At 40.2% G+C, this 19291-nt stretch overlaps 3 protein-coding genes and 1 long non-coding RNA gene across 10 annotated transcripts in view; 2 read left to right on the forward strand and 2 right to left on the reverse strand.

Moving 5' to 3' along the window:
- ube2o (ubiquitin-conjugating enzyme E2O) overlaps positions 1 to 7074 on the reverse strand; it is a 30306-nt gene extending 23232 nt beyond the window's left edge. For all 5 annotated transcript variants that reach the window (XM_034899131.1, XM_034899150.1, XM_034899111.1 and 2 more), the window contains exon 1: positions 6455 to 7074. In XM_034899131.1, coding sequence (XP_034755022.1) covers positions 6455 to 6901 — 447 coding nt within the window. In that variant the 5' untranslated portion in view covers positions 6902 to 7074. The remainder of the gene's footprint in view (positions 1 to 6454) is intronic.
- Positions 2935 to 9229, forward strand: LOC117960924. Its single transcript, XR_004660265.1, has 3 exons — positions 2935 to 3025; positions 3798 to 3800; positions 9218 to 9229. It is a non-coding gene; the product is annotated as an uncharacterized LOC117960924 (long non-coding RNA).
- A 1104-nt stretch (positions 9230 to 10333) lies between these two features.
- On the forward strand, positions 10334 to 13470 carry aanat1 (arylalkylamine N-acetyltransferase 1). The gene is made up of 3 exons (XM_034899213.1): positions 10334 to 10643; positions 11135 to 11289; positions 12204 to 13470. Exons 1-3 carry the CDS (start codon positions 10496 to 10498, stop codon positions 12507 to 12509), a joined length of 609 nt encoding a protein of 202 aa, XP_034755104.1. The 5' UTR covers positions 10334 to 10495; the 3' UTR covers positions 12510 to 13470.
- A 1335-nt stretch (positions 13471 to 14805) lies between these two features.
- LOC117960881 (inactive rhomboid protein 2-like) overlaps positions 14806 to 19291 on the reverse strand; it is a 30709-nt gene continuing 26223 nt past the window's right edge. For all 3 annotated transcript variants that reach the window (XM_034899178.1, XM_034899170.1, XM_034899162.1), the window contains exon 18: positions 14806 to 16278. In XM_034899178.1, coding sequence (XP_034755069.1) covers positions 15847 to 16278 — 432 coding nt within the window. In that variant the 3' untranslated portion in view covers positions 14806 to 15846. The remainder of the gene's footprint in view (positions 16279 to 19291) is intronic.

The raw sequence follows: 19291 nt of genomic DNA on the forward strand, positions 1-19291 counted from the left end.
ATATATATATATATATATATATATTTTTTTTTTTTTTTAAATCCAGAAACGCGTTACAAAACATAAATAGATTTCCCTAACATTAGTTACTTGTTTATTTATGAGTTCTTACTAAAATATGAAAATAATTTGTTTTGTCACAACAGAACAGAGGAACAACAAAATATTTTAAAGTTCTGATAACTAAAATGTATAAAAACACAAACTTAAGATATGAAACTTAGTCATTTGAACAAAAACACAAAACAAATAAGGTATAGCGCCCTCTGATGGGCAAACTATACAGCACCAACACTCATAACATGTTTGACAATCAGTTTTTATTTTTTAAATATTCATTTATCAGAATCATTTCTTTGTCATTATAAATTATTCTGATGAATGAATGTTTATTTATTTTAAATCGGCCATTATAAATGCCGATAGATCGGGAAACGCTCAATATTGGCCAATAGTATCGGCTAGCAGGAAGACACTATTCTATTTCTGTTTATTCAGAAAGAGCATGAACACCTGCGGTGGAAACCACAAATGTGTTTGAAGGCAGAAACCACAGCCCAGAAACGAAAACTAGTTCTGGGTGTCTCAGTCAAAATGTACGTTATGGAGTTTTCCGTTACTTGGCAGCTGCTCAACTTGCCTCAACTCTACTCGCCTTTTATGGTTTACCATTATGAAGAAAGTCCCTGGTTCCTGCTAACAGGTACTTTTTTTAGTACCACCTCAGTAGAAATTCAAAGCAAGCATCATTAATTCCTTTCAGTCGCTTATAGGAGCCTGACCTTCTGACAAAGTTCCTGCAGTTAAAAAGCATGATTCATTTCAGTGTACTGTACTTGTGAAGAGAACTGCATCCTTTAGCCATCAAGACTTTGACCATTTCTGAGCTTGAAGGTTTCCATGATGAACCAATAGCAATGCAGCACTGGAGCTGCTTTTTTTGTATTTAGATTAAGCATACAAAACCAGTTTGCTTGTTTGTGTGTTTCTGTGCCTGCCTGGCACCTGTTCAAAACCATAACTAAGGCTCAGCACTCCAAAGCACTGCTGGGTGGGCCTTGGCAGCAGCGTAATGTCCCAGATTCAACCAATGTCTGCCAGCCTACAGTACCATGAGCACCTGCAGACGGCTCCTCAGCAATCCAAGCTGAAGGATGACATATCAACTATCAAACCCTTATCTGAGGGTGGAAATGTGGAGAATTTGAAGCGGTATATACAGTTTTAAATATCTTTGAGTGACTGTTTTTGATCTTCAGCCACTATAGGTGAGCTTCAAAAGCCATAACCCTATTGCCATGATAGGCCCAATTAGTTTAGAATTGTCAATCAATTGTGCAACGTAGAATGTTAGCAAAAGCATACAACAGAAATATATGATTATTTGAAAAGAATGATATGCAGAAAAAAATCAACAGAATAAATGGCTTAGGTGTGCTAAATTAATAAGCTTGCGTAAACTAAATAAATAGAAATAGCTGATGTGATCACTCCAGTCTGCTTAGCACAGAACTGCTCTAGCTACTGCACACTGCTGAAGGCCATTTCAAACCCAACACTAACTGTGTTTGCTCATTTATAAAAATGTCCACAGGGGGAGAATATTTAATTGAAGATCTACAGCATATAGGCTAATAAGGAACATTTGTTGTGATTAATGGCCATTTTGTATTCCAAAATACGCTAATTTTGAATCTTGTTCTTAACCCTTTTTTCACCCCTTTATTTTAATGGATTTTTTTTTTTTTTTTACAGTCTCATGAAAAGTTAGCCCTTAAAATAGGAAAACAGGCAATTTTTCCCAACTGCTTTACAAACAATGTGTAGTGCAGAAAAAACAATTTCACTGTTACAAGCACATTAAAGTTATGTTGAATGTTTTAGTTCACACAAAGATTTGCCTCCAGCAGTCGGGGGTCACACAGCAATAACTCTTCTGCTAGCTGTGGGTGAAGTTTCAATCTGACTAGCTGAGCAGGTGGTATCTATAAAACAAAATCAAAGACTATCAGCACAATAAAAGGTAAAGAAAACAGCAATAAAATCCTATTCTTCTTGTCTATTTCATGAAGTGGACTCTACTTGTTCACTTCATAAAAAAAAAAAAAAAAAAAAACCAGACTCAATGGGTTTTATTTTTTGTACCCTTGTAAAAAAACAAAACCAAAAAAACATTAATGCAACCAACTAAAATCAAATGCATCTTGCAAACTGCAACTGAGTGATTATAGTAAAAAATAGCCTACAAAAGATTTTTTATTTTATTTTTTTACAGTGGGGTCATGGGTCCACAAGCAGACACACAGTTTTTATAAATCCCAAATTGGGAAATTACTGTTACAAGCAGCAGGAAGCAGCAAGAAGCAGGTAGAATGTTTTAAACCCAAACCATATCAATCTGATGGCAGCAGCATTCAGGAAAGTGTAGCTTTGGGCCAGCACTATAGTATAGTGCTGTCACCTCAAGGGCATTATAAGTTTTGCTTCTCTGCCTAAGACTGCACGCCAGAGATGACTTTAAAATGGAGAGCAGAAGGTGGGACCTTACCATTTCAAGGACTAAAAGCCTGCATATTACCATAACAGCCATCTGGTACCAAACTGTCTGCCTGTCCCATTACATCCTTTCCAGTCAATATGTTTAATTTCTCTTTCTCCTTATGGTTTTGAGACCCAGGTGACGTTTAATTGGTATTCAGAATTTGCTTTCCAAGTTGCTTTGCAGACATCTTTTTCATTCAAGATTCATTCCTCATTCAAAGATCTTTGCCTCCTCCCGCTCCACCCGCTCCACTCACAAAGTCACAAAGGCTGCTGCGTCCAGGGAGGAGCTTGGGCTCGGGGTGTCACAGCTCACTTCGACCACTCTACCCCAACACCCACTTTCTCAGAGCCTTAAAACAAGGCACAAACAGACCAGTACAGACGGTGTACAAAATTAAATATGAATCACTTCAATGAAATCCCCTCAGAGCAGCACCAGCTTCTCATTTAGAGCAATCTTTGCTTGTGTGAGGTTGGACAGGTAGGTCCAAAAATATTTCTAATCAAGTGCGATGGTAACCAAAGCCCTGCGATGTACAGAAAATCCTTTAAAACACAGGTGGCATCTTACCTCTAATTACCTACATAAAGGAATATAGCACAGACACATCAGGCCACAATGTCAAGATGCAAACATCAACACCTTTAGCTGTTAAATGTCATGCTAGCCTACAAAATCTCAGCCCTCATTCGATGTTTTATCTACTCTTAACTTTCTTCTGCAAGAAATAACGAATCCAACACATTACGGGTTAATTCATGTCTTTACTCTCGTCTATGTAGTACAAGGTGTTAATTGGGATAACTGTTGACAACACAAACACGCCTTTCAGTAACATGCACCTACTGCTTGTATAGTTTTAAGGTCAGTGAGGAAATCAATCATCTTAATCCACACTCAAAGTACTGAACTGCTGATAAAGCACAGACAGTGTCCTTGTACTTACAGGATTATGTATCTATTACTGTACCTTCCAATAAAACACAAAAGAGGTTCAGATGCACTGCATCTGGCCTGGTCTGCTTTTCCAGCAAGAGGTTAAGGTGAATTTTCAGTAAATCACTGAAGGTGACAGTTATACCGTGACCATAAAAAGCGGGTTAACAATGAATGCATTATCCTATATCAGATAATAATACAATGGCCTTTCCGGCAATGAAAATAAGTCAGCCATGTTCCTGAGTGACTCGCAGTAAAGCTGCAAGCAGTGCAGCTGACAACAACTGAGGTGTCCCCCTCATGCGCTCTGGAGATAGTTTTTAAGATTTCATAGTGTGCAAAAATTCTGATGTGTTCGACTGAGGTAGTGAGCTGCAGACATCGCATTTCAAGGCTTCTGGGTGAACTTCAGCCTATCGTGCTTGATGGCTTTTGTCATACCAAACCGACGGCCGACCGTTGGCAGAAAAGGCAGTCGGAATGATCAGTCGGCTCCCCAATGTCCAAAAAGTGCCTCGGAACACACCGAAGCAACGCCGACTGGAGCATACGTTCTGCGCGTGCGCAAGACGTAATTACGTAAATCGGAGGATTTTTGTAATATAAGGCTAATTTCCTGTTGCCACAGTCTGACGTAATTACATTACATTATATGTCATTTAGCTGACACTAGTGACTTTGATATACAGCATATCAGAGGTCGCACACCTCTGGAGCAACAATGGGTTAAGTGCCTTACTCAGGGACACATTGGTTGACGTATCGCAGTGGGAATCAAACCCAGATTTCTCACGCCAAATGCATGTGTCACATCCACTGCACGTAATACGTCTCCATAAAAGCAGGCAATGCTAATCTGTATTGTTGCCCAAAAAATGAAAACCGTAAATGACAGAACATTTCTTTAGACCTAGTAAAAACAGAGCACACTGTTGTCAGTCATTGTTTTCATCAGAGATTGTTGATAGTAGTCAAGACGGACTGTTGTTGTCATTACTCATTGAACGGGAGTAAATGCAATGGCAAGTAATAAGAAGATACTGGCATTGTTAGCTCCGGTAATCTAGTACACTGATTCGCTAGTCAAGAGCTAGCACTCGACCAATCAGATTGGACTCCTCCTGAGGACGCCACGGAACACACCGAACAGACTCGAGTCACCGACCTCGCAAGACTGTCACTCGGTCAATAATCGGGTTGGTGTGTCAACGCATTTAGAAGTTGCTAATACGAGCTAGTCTGAGAGTCACTGAGTCCCTTAGAAAGTGACCATACTTTGCATTTACATGCAGTTTTAAAACTGGATTATATTTGGGTTAAGGCAATACCCTAATTTCTCAAATGTCATGTAAACACCTTACCCAGGCTAAAAATCAGTTCTCATTGCTCGGTTAACAGAACAAGATGGCAGCTGCTGCACCGGCTTTAATCAAAAAACAATTCACCGGTAGTACAGTCCGGTGTTATGTGCGGGTTTGTGTGACAGCACAAAATTTACCAGGAATAAACAAGAATAGTTCAGAATTAAATCCATACATGTGCATGCAAGCACACACTAGAAATGACAAAGCGTTAACAGTCCACGAGGTTGCCATTGTTTAACGGAGCCTTTGTTGTGACAGAGGTTGAATGACACTCAGACCAGAACTTTACTCATTTAGCACAAAAGACAAAGCAAGACAACAGTTGGCCCAATGTTAGACTTCTTCTGGTCCCATTCTGTCTCGTAAACAAGCTTCTATGACCCCTTTTCACAAAGCCCAGGAGAAATCTAGAGATGTCATTAAGAATCTAGATGACAACAGGATTCACATTAATTTACCAATTACAATTCCACTCATTTGGTTGCCGAACGAAAACAACCGATAGAACTCTGTGTGGTGTAAAACATCCGTGGAAAATAGATGCACACCCAATTGTGTCTCTTAAGTGGAACAAGGCCGGATGATGGGGTGACATTTTGACACTGTCTTTTATACAGTCCTAATTGTTGATGTTGTTGTTGTGTTCAATGATTAATTGAATCAAAGCTGCCCAGACTAGCAAAACAACAGGTTTGTACTAAGTTAATGTATCTCCATAGTAAGTTAAACACTAGCACTTTCCCATGTTTTTGGGATCTATCTATCTATCTATCTATCTATATGGGTATTTAAGATTATATATAAAAAACTAAGTAAACCTTCCTGGAAAATGCCTTGACTATTGCTGTCTAAAAAATGGCAACAAAGATGATTAATTATCAAAATAGTTGCCAATTTGAATGACCAATCAATTAAGTAACTGTTTCAGCTTAAAAGGTAGTTAACACTGATTTCAACTACACAACTTGTAAAACTGACAAGACATCACACTGAATCTGATATAGAGCTTTCTTATCCTTGTTAGCTAAAGATGACAGGTCCGAATGGTTTAAATTGCAATGCATGTGTACTTGAAATGAGGAACTAAGACATTATGTGTAACTAATAACGGTTGTTCTATCAAATATAGTGTTTGCAATGGTTGTCGTAGGCCAAGTCACACCCAGTTGAGGAACTGCACGGATTCATGAATAAGCTAATTGATAGTTGTACGGTTCCTCGCAGAGTCCGGCACCTGCCAAAACCTGCAGTTACAATGAGTGACAGAAAGCTGCCACCTGGCCAGTCAGTTGTGTGTATTTGATGTATGAGCAGCTGGATGCAGTCAAGTGGAACAACCCTGTTTAGCCTTCCAGCTCCAGCTGAGAGACATGGGGCTATGAGCTAAACTGATAGCTAGCATGTGTGCTTACAATGCTAGCAAGTTAGCGAGCTACGTTATGCGTTTTAGGCACATGGATTAAGTGAACCTGATCCCTGATAGGCAAGCAACTCGGCTCATCTCTTTCAAAAACAGACAGTTAAAAACAGTACAGCCCTCATGTCAGGCTAAGGGAATAACCGAGTCTCAGTGTAAACAGTTGACACATTAGCTGGCATGTGGTACCTTTGTCTCCCTGATGTCCTGCTTTCCTCCTTCTGGGTACCACTGGACGCGGACAAATCCCCTACAGAGAGGCCGACTCGGGGTGTCCACGGCACTCTCAGTGTCCGAACCACACGGGACTCGTCCTCCTCCTCCGTCTCCGCCACCTCCTCCTCCTCCACCTCCACCGCCTCCCCCTCCGCCATCGTCGAGGTCCGAGTCTGAGTTAAAATCCTCCTCGCCGTGGATCATCCGTACGAGGCCAAACCGGACTGAGCCGCGATACCGCCCGGAGACCAGATCGTGGGAGAAGAGTAGCCGCTGGGAGCCGTCCGCCGTGGGCGACAGAGCCATGGACAGAGGCTCCGAGCCCGGGCTGGCTGCGGGAGAAAGGCCTGGGGTCAGGGATGCTGCCGCTTCTGCTGCGTCCGTTGTGGCCGACGCATCCGATGATAGGGGCTCCGCCATTGCCGCTGTTGTCAGGGTGTGATGCTAGAGCGCGAGGATGAGTGGAATGAAAAAAAATGTAACCTGGAAGCAGCAGTGTGCACGTGTTTACGTCGCTACGAAGAGCTGCGTAGCTGTAGCTCAGTCTATGCGCGTCATCACGCAGTACCCTCTCGCACCACTGAGAGGCAGTGCGAGTCACCAAAGAATTGGTGAATGTGAATGGTGCAGGAGAAGTTCTTCTCTGCCTTGCAATCTGAAGTGAATTATTGAACACACAATTAGCTACAAAAATGTACATATAATTATCAGACGAGTATATGTATACTGTTTTAAAGGGATACATATTATTATGGAGATTTTACACATCACGTCACATCCTCATTTGCATTTTCTGATTAAAAGGCTAAAGAAAAATAAATACTCTTTGCAGTAATGTCTCTACACACACAAAGACACTCATAACAGCTGTTAATGTTAACAGCTATAATCTGTTTGACAATCAAAGGAAAGGTTAAATGTAAGCTGAATAAGACGTACATGTTTTATTTTTTAGAAATTGTGTCTTTAATTTAGGCTTGTCTGTTTATTTTGAATAAAGACCTACAATAGACCCCAACACAAAAAAAGCATAAGGTATGATCACTCATTATTCTTGAAACTTGTTGTCTGACAGAAAACATGACCCCAAGAATATTTGAACCATTCTCATATCTAAAAAATATACATAAAAGAGAGAGGTAAGTCTGAGGTTTCTTCCTGTTAAAGGGAAGTTTTTTCCTCTCCGCTGTTGCACCAAATGCATGCTCTTAGGGGGATTTGGGGGTTTCTGTAAATAAGAGTGTGGCCTAGTCCCATCTATGAAGTGTCCTTAGATAACTTCTGCTATGATTTGACACTATAAATACAATTCATGTGTGAATTGAATTGTGCCTGTAAAAGCTTTGCAAATTTAAGATCAGTGTATATCTGAAGATGGAGATTGTTTTCAGCATTGTGGCCTTTACAAGGAGTTCAGTGTCAGTTTGTGTTAACTGGACCACTCCTAAAATAACCGGTGTCTAAATTGGATCAAAAAAGGGGCCAGTACCCTAATTTGGCAGTTACATAAAATGATCGTTGCATGTCTTGGATACACTTATACTCATGTTGTGGAAATATGTAACTTCAAATGTATTTTGTAAACATTTCATTATATTCAGTCAAGGCTTGACAATAACTTTTTGCTCACCAACCATGTGGCTAGTGGTTTTCCAAAGATAGCCACACAGCATTTTCACTAGCCACTATTTTGTGTGAAATGAGCCCAAATATACAGTATGCTTTATTTGATTGAAGTTGACTGTGGTGTGATAGAATTTAATTGAAGAACTATGTTTACAACTTTTTTAAATGTAAATGACCAAGTCTAGATTTAAAAAAATGTAGACTATAACATTAGTCGTGAAATATTTAGCTGTGACACAATTGTGTCTAAAGCTCTTTGTGTATGAAAACATAGCTTCTTATTACACAAATGGGCTGTAGAAGATAAATTTTAAGTGATTTGGAGTGAGCACTCTCTTCCTATGAGTGGGTTCAGCTACAGAAAGGTAAAGTGGAAAACTATACAACACGGTTGCCTCAACCTGCTGAATCTCCAAACACCAAATGTGAGTTTGACTAAAAACAGTGAAGTTAGTAGAGGAGGGGGCAGGGAGCCATGACTGACTGTATTTTCCATCAGTTGTGTTTTCACCTTCACTCAGAGACAAAATGGCTTGCAGATCAGAGGACGATCTCTGCTGTCCTGTCTGTCATGAAGTCTTCAAAGATCCTGTCCTTCTGTCATATAGCCACAGCTTCTGCAAAGACTGTCTGCAGAGCTGGTGGAGAGAGAAACAAGCACATGAGTATTTAGTTTGTAAGAGAAGATCTCAAGGAGAACGCCCACCTTTAAACTTGGTGTTAGAGAACCTGTGTGAGGCCTTCTTACTGGAGAGCAGCCAGAAAGCTTCAGAAGCTCAACAGAGGCAAACACCTGGGCAACCTGACCTCCAACATCTGGAACAAGATGAAGATGGTCTCCTACAGTCCTGTAAACCTGGATCCAAACACTGCTGATTCAAATCTGTCTGAAGATCTGACCAGTGTGAGACTACAGCTTCCTGTTAATCCAGAGAGGTTAAATACCCCTTGTTCCTAAGGGCTTTAATTCAGGGACTCACAGCTGGGGTGTCAATGTTGGAGACAATACATTGTGGTCACTGGGTGTGTTAGTAGAGTCTGTTCAGAGGACTGGAGTCATACTGTCTGGATTATGGAGAATTATGTTTTATGAAAGTAAATACTCAACAGGGTCACCATCAGTTCCGGAAACTAATCTCAGAATGCAGAGGAAGTTCCAGAGGATCAAAGTGAATCTGGACTGGAATACACACCTTCACACACACTTTCACTGAGATGTTTCCATTCATTGTCAATGCTAATAAACTGAAGACATTACCAGTGAAGGTCTGTGTGACTGTAGAAAAGAGCAGTCAGAGAAAAAGAGGATCACTAGATTTATGTTGTTAAATTCACCAAATTCAACAATGGTAACCTTTTTAACTTTAATTAAAAAAATATATATCTTTTATTCTTTTATTTAACCACATGTTCTTCTTCTGCTGTCTCACTATTGCAAAGAAAAGATTATTTTTTCATTTTATTTGAGTTGAACAATTTGCTTTTTGTTTCTATTGTTGACCCTTTTATATGTTAAATGATCGAATGGAATTTCTGATCTTGGGGTCCGTTATTTCTTTTCTTTTTTATTGACCATTTGTTTCACCTTTTGGAAAGGTTTTGGAAAGATGGTTTGGAAAGAAGGTTAACAACTTATATGGTCAACATATATGTAGCTTATTTAACACTGAATAGGTGGCTAAAAAACGGTAATTCTCTTACATATTTGAAAAATAAAGCCTTAACAAATCGTAATCGACTTGCAGGGCCAATGGAAAGTCTCCCTCGGAGAAATCACATGAAGTATGGTAAGTCGAGTCCTAAGATGGCCACTTGCATAGTAAGTGTGAACAATAATATAAGAACTCAATCTTCTCAGTGTAACGACCAAGTGACATTAATTGACACCGACACCAATGGTTAACCAATCAGAAGAGCTCTTACCCCTCCAAACAACATATTTGCGCGACTGTCTTCCACTTTGTAACACAGGTGAGTGACTTTATTGACCGTAATAGCTGACGGTCCTCGTGATAATAGGTAACATGAGACCTCCACATGATCAGTAAAATCCAAATCAGCTGCAGGTCTGATGGTGGTATTGTGGAGATAATTCTCAACACACGGGTATCCCTCCTGACCCTTAGTTAAATATGGTTGTTGTTCAACTTTCTCATGGGGAATTGGAGGGTATGGTCATCCAGCTTGCTTCAGGATTATAACCCCCCGTACGCACCGAGGGTATAAATACTGATGGTGCGCCACTCTCTGCTCAGTCTTCACGCGCAGTCCTGTTACGCACGGATCCGGCTTTTAGAAGAGGAGATACTCGCGTTAAAGGAGAGAGCTGTAAGAAGGTCAGACGGTTTCTTCCGTTTTACTTTAAAACCTTCTGCATAAAAAAAGACCATGTCAGTATTGAGCGCATTGCCATTCATGAGGCCGCTCCATATGCGCTCTCCTGCGTCGCAGGGCCGCCGCCACACACTGCCGGCCAGCGAGTTTCGCTCCCTCAGCCCGGAGGATGCCATCAGTGTGTTCGAGATTGAGAGAGAAGGTAAGAAGACTCTTTATACTTTAAACACAGTTATACCATGCGCAGTTACGTACACAGGAACATTTTCTTTCCTTTGAAGGGACAACAGGAACATTCATTGTCTCATCCAATAGCCGCATCAGTTCATCTTGTCACTCAAGTGTAAAAAAATAAATAAAAATAACCTCCACTCACTGAGAATAAACTCTACAGAAAAATAATCTACATTATAAACACACATTACATTTACAGGAAATAATACATGAATCTTCTTTCCAATGATCATATTTTACATTTACCCTACTTACTAGTGGACTACTACAAAATGAAGTTACCGTGGTGATTTAACTCTTTCATAGATGCTACCTTTATCCCTGGCTGTGATTCAGTTTATCCTACACCACATTTCCATATAGTCTGTAGGGACGAATTATTCTTACTTCTCTGTCACTTAGGGTTCTTAATGTATAACTGTTACCTCCTCCTCCTCCTCCTCCTCCTCATCCTCCCAGCCTTTATCTCAGTGTCTGGTGAGTGTCCTCTCCACTTGGACGAGGTGCGTCACTTCCTGACCCTCTGCCCTGAGTTGTCTCTAGGATGGTTCGAGGAGGGACGTCTGGTGGCTTTCATCATCGGCTCGCTGTGGGACCAGGAGAGGCTTTCCACGGTAAGACAGAACTGAGGACACCTGTGATTTATCTCAGGCTGAGTGGCAAGGAGAATGCAAGACGAGGTTCAAAACAGATTAACAGAAGAGCTTTTCAAATATTTAAGGGCTAATATATGTTATGTCTTTTGAAATTCAACATGCATTGGAATTTTTCAGTATAAATAAATCGAAGAACAAAAATTTAAGTTGTAAGAACAACATTTCGTACATACTCAAGAACAAATACGCAAAAGTGCATGGCAGTGCCTATACCGTCTATGGGCAGTGCACAGGAAGGCTTAACAAGGCAGATGATAAACAGAGGTCAGATATTGAAGTAAGTCAAATTAAAATTCAAAATGTTTTGAAATGTTAAAACCAGGTTTCTGTTGTATCTCTGAAGCTCCAAAGGTCTGTGTGTCAATTTTATTTGACTTACTTTCCCAAATGTGATTCTGGTGGCGACCACACTCTACTGCCTTTTGCTGAACAGTGGCTGCTGGAGCCACAAGCGGTTATTACATCATAACAGGAAATGCTAAACATAGTGATAAGAATCTTAAAGTCTGCAAACTTCCTCAATAATGTCAGTAACATAATCAGCACAAGTTTGTTAACATTAGCCACAATAAGCTACTGGTCATGCGAGATCAAGTAATGTTGTAGCATTAAAACTTAGTGTTGAAGTAATAGGTAGATTTTAATGCTTATGAATTCAGCTTCTCTCAGAATAATGTTTTATTATTTATTTTAAAAGCTACACTGCATGGCTTTAAGGCTGTCTCACAAACAGCAGAGAAAGCTGGACTCACTCAACATGGACTTTTTAATTTCTTTGTCCCTTTGGTATCAAGTATTTAGAGGTAACGAAAATGGGTAATCTCGACGATTCAGCATTTACCCGTTCTTACGTCCCTCTCTCTGTTTCCCAGGATGCCCTCACTCTCCATAAGCCTCATGGGAGCACCGTCCACATCCATGTCCTAGCTGTCCATCGGACCTTCCGCCAGCAGGGCAAAGGTTCCATCCTGTTGTGGCGCTACCTGCAGTACCTCCGCTGTCTGCCCTACGTTCGCCGTGCCGTGCTTATGTGTGAAGACTTCCTGGTACCTTTCTACCGAAAGTCAGGTTTCAAGGTGCAGGGCCCCAGTGAGATCAGGGTGGGCCCCCTCGCCTTCATTGAGCTGTTGTACCCAGTCAGGGGCCACGCCTTCATGCGTCGTAACAGCGGTTGTTGACAGAGGGATTTAATGTGGATTTTCCCTGACTATCAGCGGTGGTGGGACAACTCTTCTTGTAAAAAGAATGAGGGGACATCTGAGCACCTTTGTCATACACGGGTGACTAGCACAGTGTTCGTGATCCTCACTGTGAGGGAGACTGGATCAACAGGCGGCAAGTTGTGCGTTCTGACTGAATCTGCAGACAGACATGAACAAAGAGCTGCCATCCAGCTGCCAACAACAGCTGTTTGGTAAAGGTGTTGAAAACTACAAATATATTAATCTGTAGTTTAATTAAAGTAGAAGAAAAAAAATCCTTAAGAATGTAAGCAATTATTCCAATTTTACTTTTGGATAAAACTATTATTTTGAAAAACAAACTATTGTATTCAATAGAACCCAGCTGCCTTGTTTCTTTCTTTGCCCTTTTTTTATATAACCAATCTAATATTTCTGGCTCTCTATGAAGCCAAAAAGGACATTAATATGCAGTCATCCTCTATAGTTTTGTATAAAACAGCCTGCCTTTCACAACATTAGAAGATTAAGATATAAGTTACTTTGTAACTAATGATGAGGGTACAACTATAAAGTAATATGCCAAAGTAACAGCTAACTCTAAAAAATGGAATGAAAATACAAAGGGATAGCAGCATTAATCAGATAATAAGTTATTAACTTGAACTATAAACTCGAACAAGCTTATCTGTTATATATTGTTTGAGTGGCCCTGTCTGTCTCCATCAGCGACAGTTGTATGTTCTTTACACATAAAATCATCAATTAGTATATTTAGTACAGATATATTTTCCTATAGATATATGTGCTTTCAAAAATTCTTGATGTTCTCTTCTCACCTTTCCCCTTGTAGACAATCACCACCTCTGCCTGCCAAAGCCTTGAATCAAAACAATTCTTGTTTTTTTTTTTACAATGTTTTGTTTTTCAAATAAAAGGTTATATTTTCTAGCATGTCTGCTTTGAGGTCTTTTTATTTTAAAAGTTGTCAAGAGAAAAATTTCAGTGAAAGCTCCATTTAGTAGCTTTTTGAAGTGAATTGGTCTGTTTCAGGAATTTGTGCTTGTTGAATGTATAACATTCATTTAGATCCACAAAAATATAATATGCAGTTATTCTCCCTTTATTGTAAAATTATTTTTTGAGAGTTCTCTTTTAGGGTCAAAGCTCCCAACTCAGTGTTCAGTGGCTAATTCTGCTTGGTATTATCAGGAAATTAAACTTCTGACACACAACCCTCATTACTTACTAGAGTGGCATTTATTTTGGCATGACTGCATTTACACACAGTATTTTACATATAAAATCAAGACTGAACAGTAACTTCTCCAGGGGCTGAAATTCATTTTAAACGTTCCCTTTGTCTTCCTATAAATAGTAAAGGGTAAAATGATTTGGTCCCGATGCAAACAAAGCAGTGGAACGGCAGCATACAGTCATGACTGAAGATGGGGATTGTTGTGGTTTAGATTAAACACTCACATGAAAACACACAAGGCACAGTAAAGAGGTTTCCTAAAAAGAGGAGATTGTCATTGTTCACACTTACTATACAGTATATTGTTTTAAACAGATGGCCTTTACAATCTCAATACAGTGCCTTTTAAACAGATTCAAACATTTTAATTGTCCAACATACAACCTATTCTGCATTTAGCAACTCCACAAGATGATCAGTGGCTCAGCCCCACACACAAACTCCCCTAATCTCCCATAATCCTCCACACAACAGTCATGACGGGGGTTTTCCTAACAGCTGAGGTCAACACATGCCAGAATCACACACAACAAACTCCATTTAAGATAAAAGCAAGGAACACAAGGGAGAAATCTTTCACTTCAGGTGTTACCACTTCTTAAAAACACGCATCACATTGTCAGGGAACCATCACAATAGCAAAAATCTATTGTGGGTCGAGGCTCAAAACCCAAAGCAATCAGCTGCTAGCGTGCAGACAATTAAAAATGTGTGGGAGAAAAGTATTTGTAGGGGACAGGACTTTGTCCAAGTTTAGTCTGAAAGTGCCTGTTTGAGGAAAATCTATGTCTGGGGCAACGCTATTTTAAAATCATCTTTCTTGCATTGTTTTTGTTGAGGAGAGAAAGCCTTTTTATGGTATCTTTTAAACATACATACAAACATATTAAAGCTCAAGTAAAACATAAATGACATCTTGTGATTGTATGACAGCTTGCTTTTACAGATTAAAAAATACAGTACAAAACTTACTTTGAGCTAACAAAATGCCTGTATAGGTAATAAATCCTGGAATAAATATTATTTATCATTTTCAGAGTAAATCAACAAAATGGTTTTGTCACCACTGTTAGCGGACAAATATGAGACATTAGATTAGAGCTTGACTCAGAACTTGTTTTTGTGGCATCGATGTACAGAAAACTTAGAACGTGCATATATAAGCAGCATATGTAGTTGCTTTGGTAGGTTTTGGGTCAGAAAGCTTTTCATCACTATTCAGTAAGTTGATTATGAGCAGTTTGCTGAAGTTAACTGAGGCACCTTTGTAAAATGGCATAGTCTGTGTAAGGCAACTAGTGGTTCTAGATAGAAATCTTACCTAGTTGATCACTGATATTTCATTTTAATACTTGGAACACCTTGTTACCTTTTGTACAACATTTCACTGCTCCAAACAATAGACAAGTGCATACAAATAGACAAGTGCATATATAAAAGAGTGAAGATTTAAAAAAAAAAAAAAGTTTTTAACTCAGAAAGCATTTCACAGCTGTTAAAACATGTAGAAGCAGCAGAACTAAATGGCAGAGTTTGTAGTGTTTAACCCTTAGTGACAGGAGGCATCTGATGTATCTTAGTTCACTGGGCCGCATGAAATCCGATGACCCACCAGGGCATCCGTCTTCCTTTTCATTTCAATTGTTTGTCATCCATAGAGTTAAAGGGAAACAAGATTGTAGGCCAGAGGCAAGGTATTTGGCTTCTTTAGATTGATGTGACTTTGAATTGTATGAACCAGACTCTCTCGCTCTGCAGAGATCTTCCTTTAGGTCCACCCAGCTCTATGCAGTTTGACGTCCTGAGTATCTTTTCATGTCCTCCGATTCCAAGGAGCCCATTAGCAAATTACTGATGATTAAAAGGGTTGAGTAAAGTTTTACGGAAGTGATTAAGTCAGCAGGTTGAGAAGAGAATGATTCAGTTCTAGGTAAGTGGACTTTGATCCGGTCCTTTGACGAGCGAATAATAAATACGATTCCTAAAGCCACCGAGTTGACCTGGAAACAGCTGACCCGAGCATTAGCAAGAAGATAATAAATCAGTAGCCAAGTCACATCATCAGTAGCCTAGAGACTAGTGCACCACATTGTCAATGTTATGGTCTATGTCATACTTCTCACAGAACTTGCTCGTAAAAGGTAGGCAGGTGAGATGCTCCAGCCAGTGCCAGTTAATCGGGTAAATATAAAACCAAACAATGAGGGAAGAAAACAGCCCGATGTAGGCCAACATAGAGACAGCAATGAGGATACGTTTTCGGTACTTGTCAAATGTCCCGAAGGTGATGTAGGGCAGGAAGACGAAGGAAAGCAGCAAGCCGCTGAGGAAACCAAAGATGTGAGCAATGTTGTCAATCCACGGCAGGAGGCCGCACAGGAAAAGGAAGAGGACGATGCCCAACAGCTTGACAAATGCTTTCCATGGCTTTTCAAGAATCTGCCAACCTTGAAACAGCTCTACAAAAAGACAAGCGAGGATTCCAAACTGAGACCCTGCTGGACCCACCTGGAGGGAGAAAATAAGAGAAAAAGACAAGTCACCACAAGTTCCCAGCGCAGCCGCTCCCACCACGCACGTCTTCCGCTGTGTGTAGAGCACCAAAAACAGCCTAATGAAAAATCCTCATAGTCATAATTATTATTATGAAAACCCACACACTCCTCAAAAAGGCAGCAGGAGTCCGGAGCCGAGAAAAGAAGAAACCGCAAGATGATGCCCGTGCACTACTTGCAGGTAATCCATGCTGCTAATGTAATGGTTGCCCTATGCAGGCACCTCAAATTAGCTGACGTTATTGCTAATGTTTGCAAACCCGAATATGGGTGCAAGCTAAATTGCAATTTTACTGTTAAGCAGTATATATGCATTTTACTTTAGATACTAAGCAGTAGTTTATGGTTTATTTTGACGTGACGGGGGTCAATATTTTCTCAGTAACAGTTAGCAGTCAGTGCACAAGGTAGGCTAACAAATAATTCCTCTTGCTTCAGACCGTTTATTACCGTGTAGCGTGGGATTAATAGTCTGTAGCCAGGTATTTAGCAAAGTTTACCTAACAGTGTCATTTCAGGATGCATAACAAACCAACGACCATCTTTAAAATTGTCATTCGGTAGAATTCAGCAGAATTTAGGCTACAGTCTCTCACACAAATGGCTCTGGATAATGTCCAGTCTAAGGAACTCAGACTTTTAATGTTACTGCTACAGCTAGCTTAGCTACATCTGAATGTGACAGAAGCTATGACAAAATGAACTGGCGTTTGAGTTGCATTTATGTCAGGATGCAAAGGCATGGACGACATCTGCCACTGAAATAAAAAAAAAAACGTTTTGTAGTAGACAAAATGCTCTTGTAACCATATTTAATTAATTTATTTAAATTATAGGAATCACCATTAAGAAATTATGCTTAGGGCACCAAAATGGCTAGCAGTGGCACTTCAAGTTACAGACTATCCCATAATTCAATTTAAAACCAGTTTAACAAAGGAAGGCTAATTATTCCATATTGCCACTTACACAGAAAACACCCACAATGTGGAAACTAAAGACTCACATGTAGGACTGAGTACAGAACACACACATCCTCTCGGAGATGAAATGCATACATCCTGTCCTGACAGACAGTATTTTAGGTAACAATTAGTTAAACTCTGTTATTTCAATTTCTGTTGTGTTATTTTACCTACGCCTATCTGTTTTATTTATAAACATTTTTATATATATATATATATATATATATATATATATATATATATATATATATATATATATATATATATATATATATGTTTTGTTAAATGGCAAAAGAACAACAATAAGAGTCCTGGGTGAGGCAGTAAAAGTGAGAAGATTAGATTGACGTCAGGACTAATTGGAGACTCGGCCTGGTCAGAGCCCGGTGGCTAATCTGTGAAGACATTAAACTCCCACAAACAGAAAAGGAGCATGGCACTGCACTCCACCCACACATCACAGACGTGCAGGCTGACATGTTCCTAACACTCGTCTAACAGACTTAAGCTTTTAAGTCTATTAGACGAGTGAGAGACCACATTTGGTAATTTGTATGGACTCACTATATTTTTTTCAAGTGATGCAGTGTTAGCAACTCTGATTGATATGTTCGATACCTTAAGCATTGGTTCTGGACACTGAGGGGAACAAACGTTCTATAAAACCAGGTTTATTTCAGCTTACATGAGTATAACCTATGTATTCCAAGACAGACGGTCTTCCTAATCCTAATTTCTCTGGGCAAGTGAAACATATAATCTCCACTTTCAGGTGACCATTTATTCAGTTCATAACAACACTTGCAGCCACAAGGCTGTGTAAAGCTATATTTTAATATGTGCATTTCTCAATTGTCCATCAATCCATCTTCATTCGCTTATCCAGTATCCTGTCGCGGGGGCGGCAGCTCCAGCAGGGAACCCCACACTTCCCTTTCCCAAACCACATCAACCAGCTCCGACTGGGGGATTCCGAGGCGTTCCCAGGCCAGGTTGGAGCTATAATCCCTCCACCTAGTCCTGGGTCTTCCACAAGGCCTCCTCCCAGCTGGACTTTCCTGATATACCTTCCTAGGAAGGAACCCTTACCATATGCCCGAACCACCTCAACTGGCTCCTTTCGACGCGAAGGAGCAGCGGCTCTACTCAGAGCCCCTATCGTTTGACTGAGCTTCTCACCCTGTCTCTAAGGGAGACGCCAGCCACCCTTCTGAGGAAACCCATTTTGGCCGCTTGTACCCTGGATCTCGTTCTTCCGGTCATGACCCAGCCTTCTTGACCATAGGTGAGGGTAGGAACGAACACTGACCGGTAGATTGAGAGCTTTGCCTTCTGGCTCAGCTCCCTTTTCGTCAAAACTGTGCGATAAACTGAATGTAATACCGCACCCGCTGCTCCGATTCTCATTGACCAATCTCCTGCTCTATGGTCCCCTCACTCGCAAACAAGACCCCAAGGTATTTAAACTCCTTCACTTGGGGTAAGGACTCATTCCCCATCTGAAGACAGGATACAATTTCTCAATTGTTTCCTTTTTAAACCTTATGTGCACACTGGTCTGAACCCATGAATACATTCTACCATCAAAATGCCAATAGTAACAACAACAACCAATCTTATTGAAGGCAGAGGAAAAACTAATTTTTCATAGGTTAAAACTACAATCCATAACATTCTCTACAGTGGGGAAAACAAGTATTTAAAACACTGCTAATTTTAAGGTTTTCCTACCTACAAAGCATGTAGAGGTCTGTAATTTTTTACATGTACACTTCAACTGTAAGAGACGGAATCTAGAAAATAATCAAGAACTTAATATTTGCTACAGAAACCTTTGATTTTAATTACAGAAAACATACTGTACGTTTCCCGTAGTTCTCGACCAGGTTTGCACACTGCAGCAGGGATTTTGGCACACTCCTTCATACAGACCTTCTCCAGATCCTTCAGGTTTTGGGGCTGTTGCTGGGCAATATGGACTTTCAGCTCCCTCCAAAGATT

The sequence above is a fragment of the Etheostoma cragini genome, chromosome 2 (genome assembly GCF_013103735.1).
Source record: "Etheostoma cragini isolate CJK2018 chromosome 2, CSU_Ecrag_1.0, whole genome shotgun sequence".
NCBI classification, from domain to species: Eukaryota; Metazoa; Chordata; class Actinopteri; order Perciformes; family Percidae; genus Etheostoma; species Etheostoma cragini.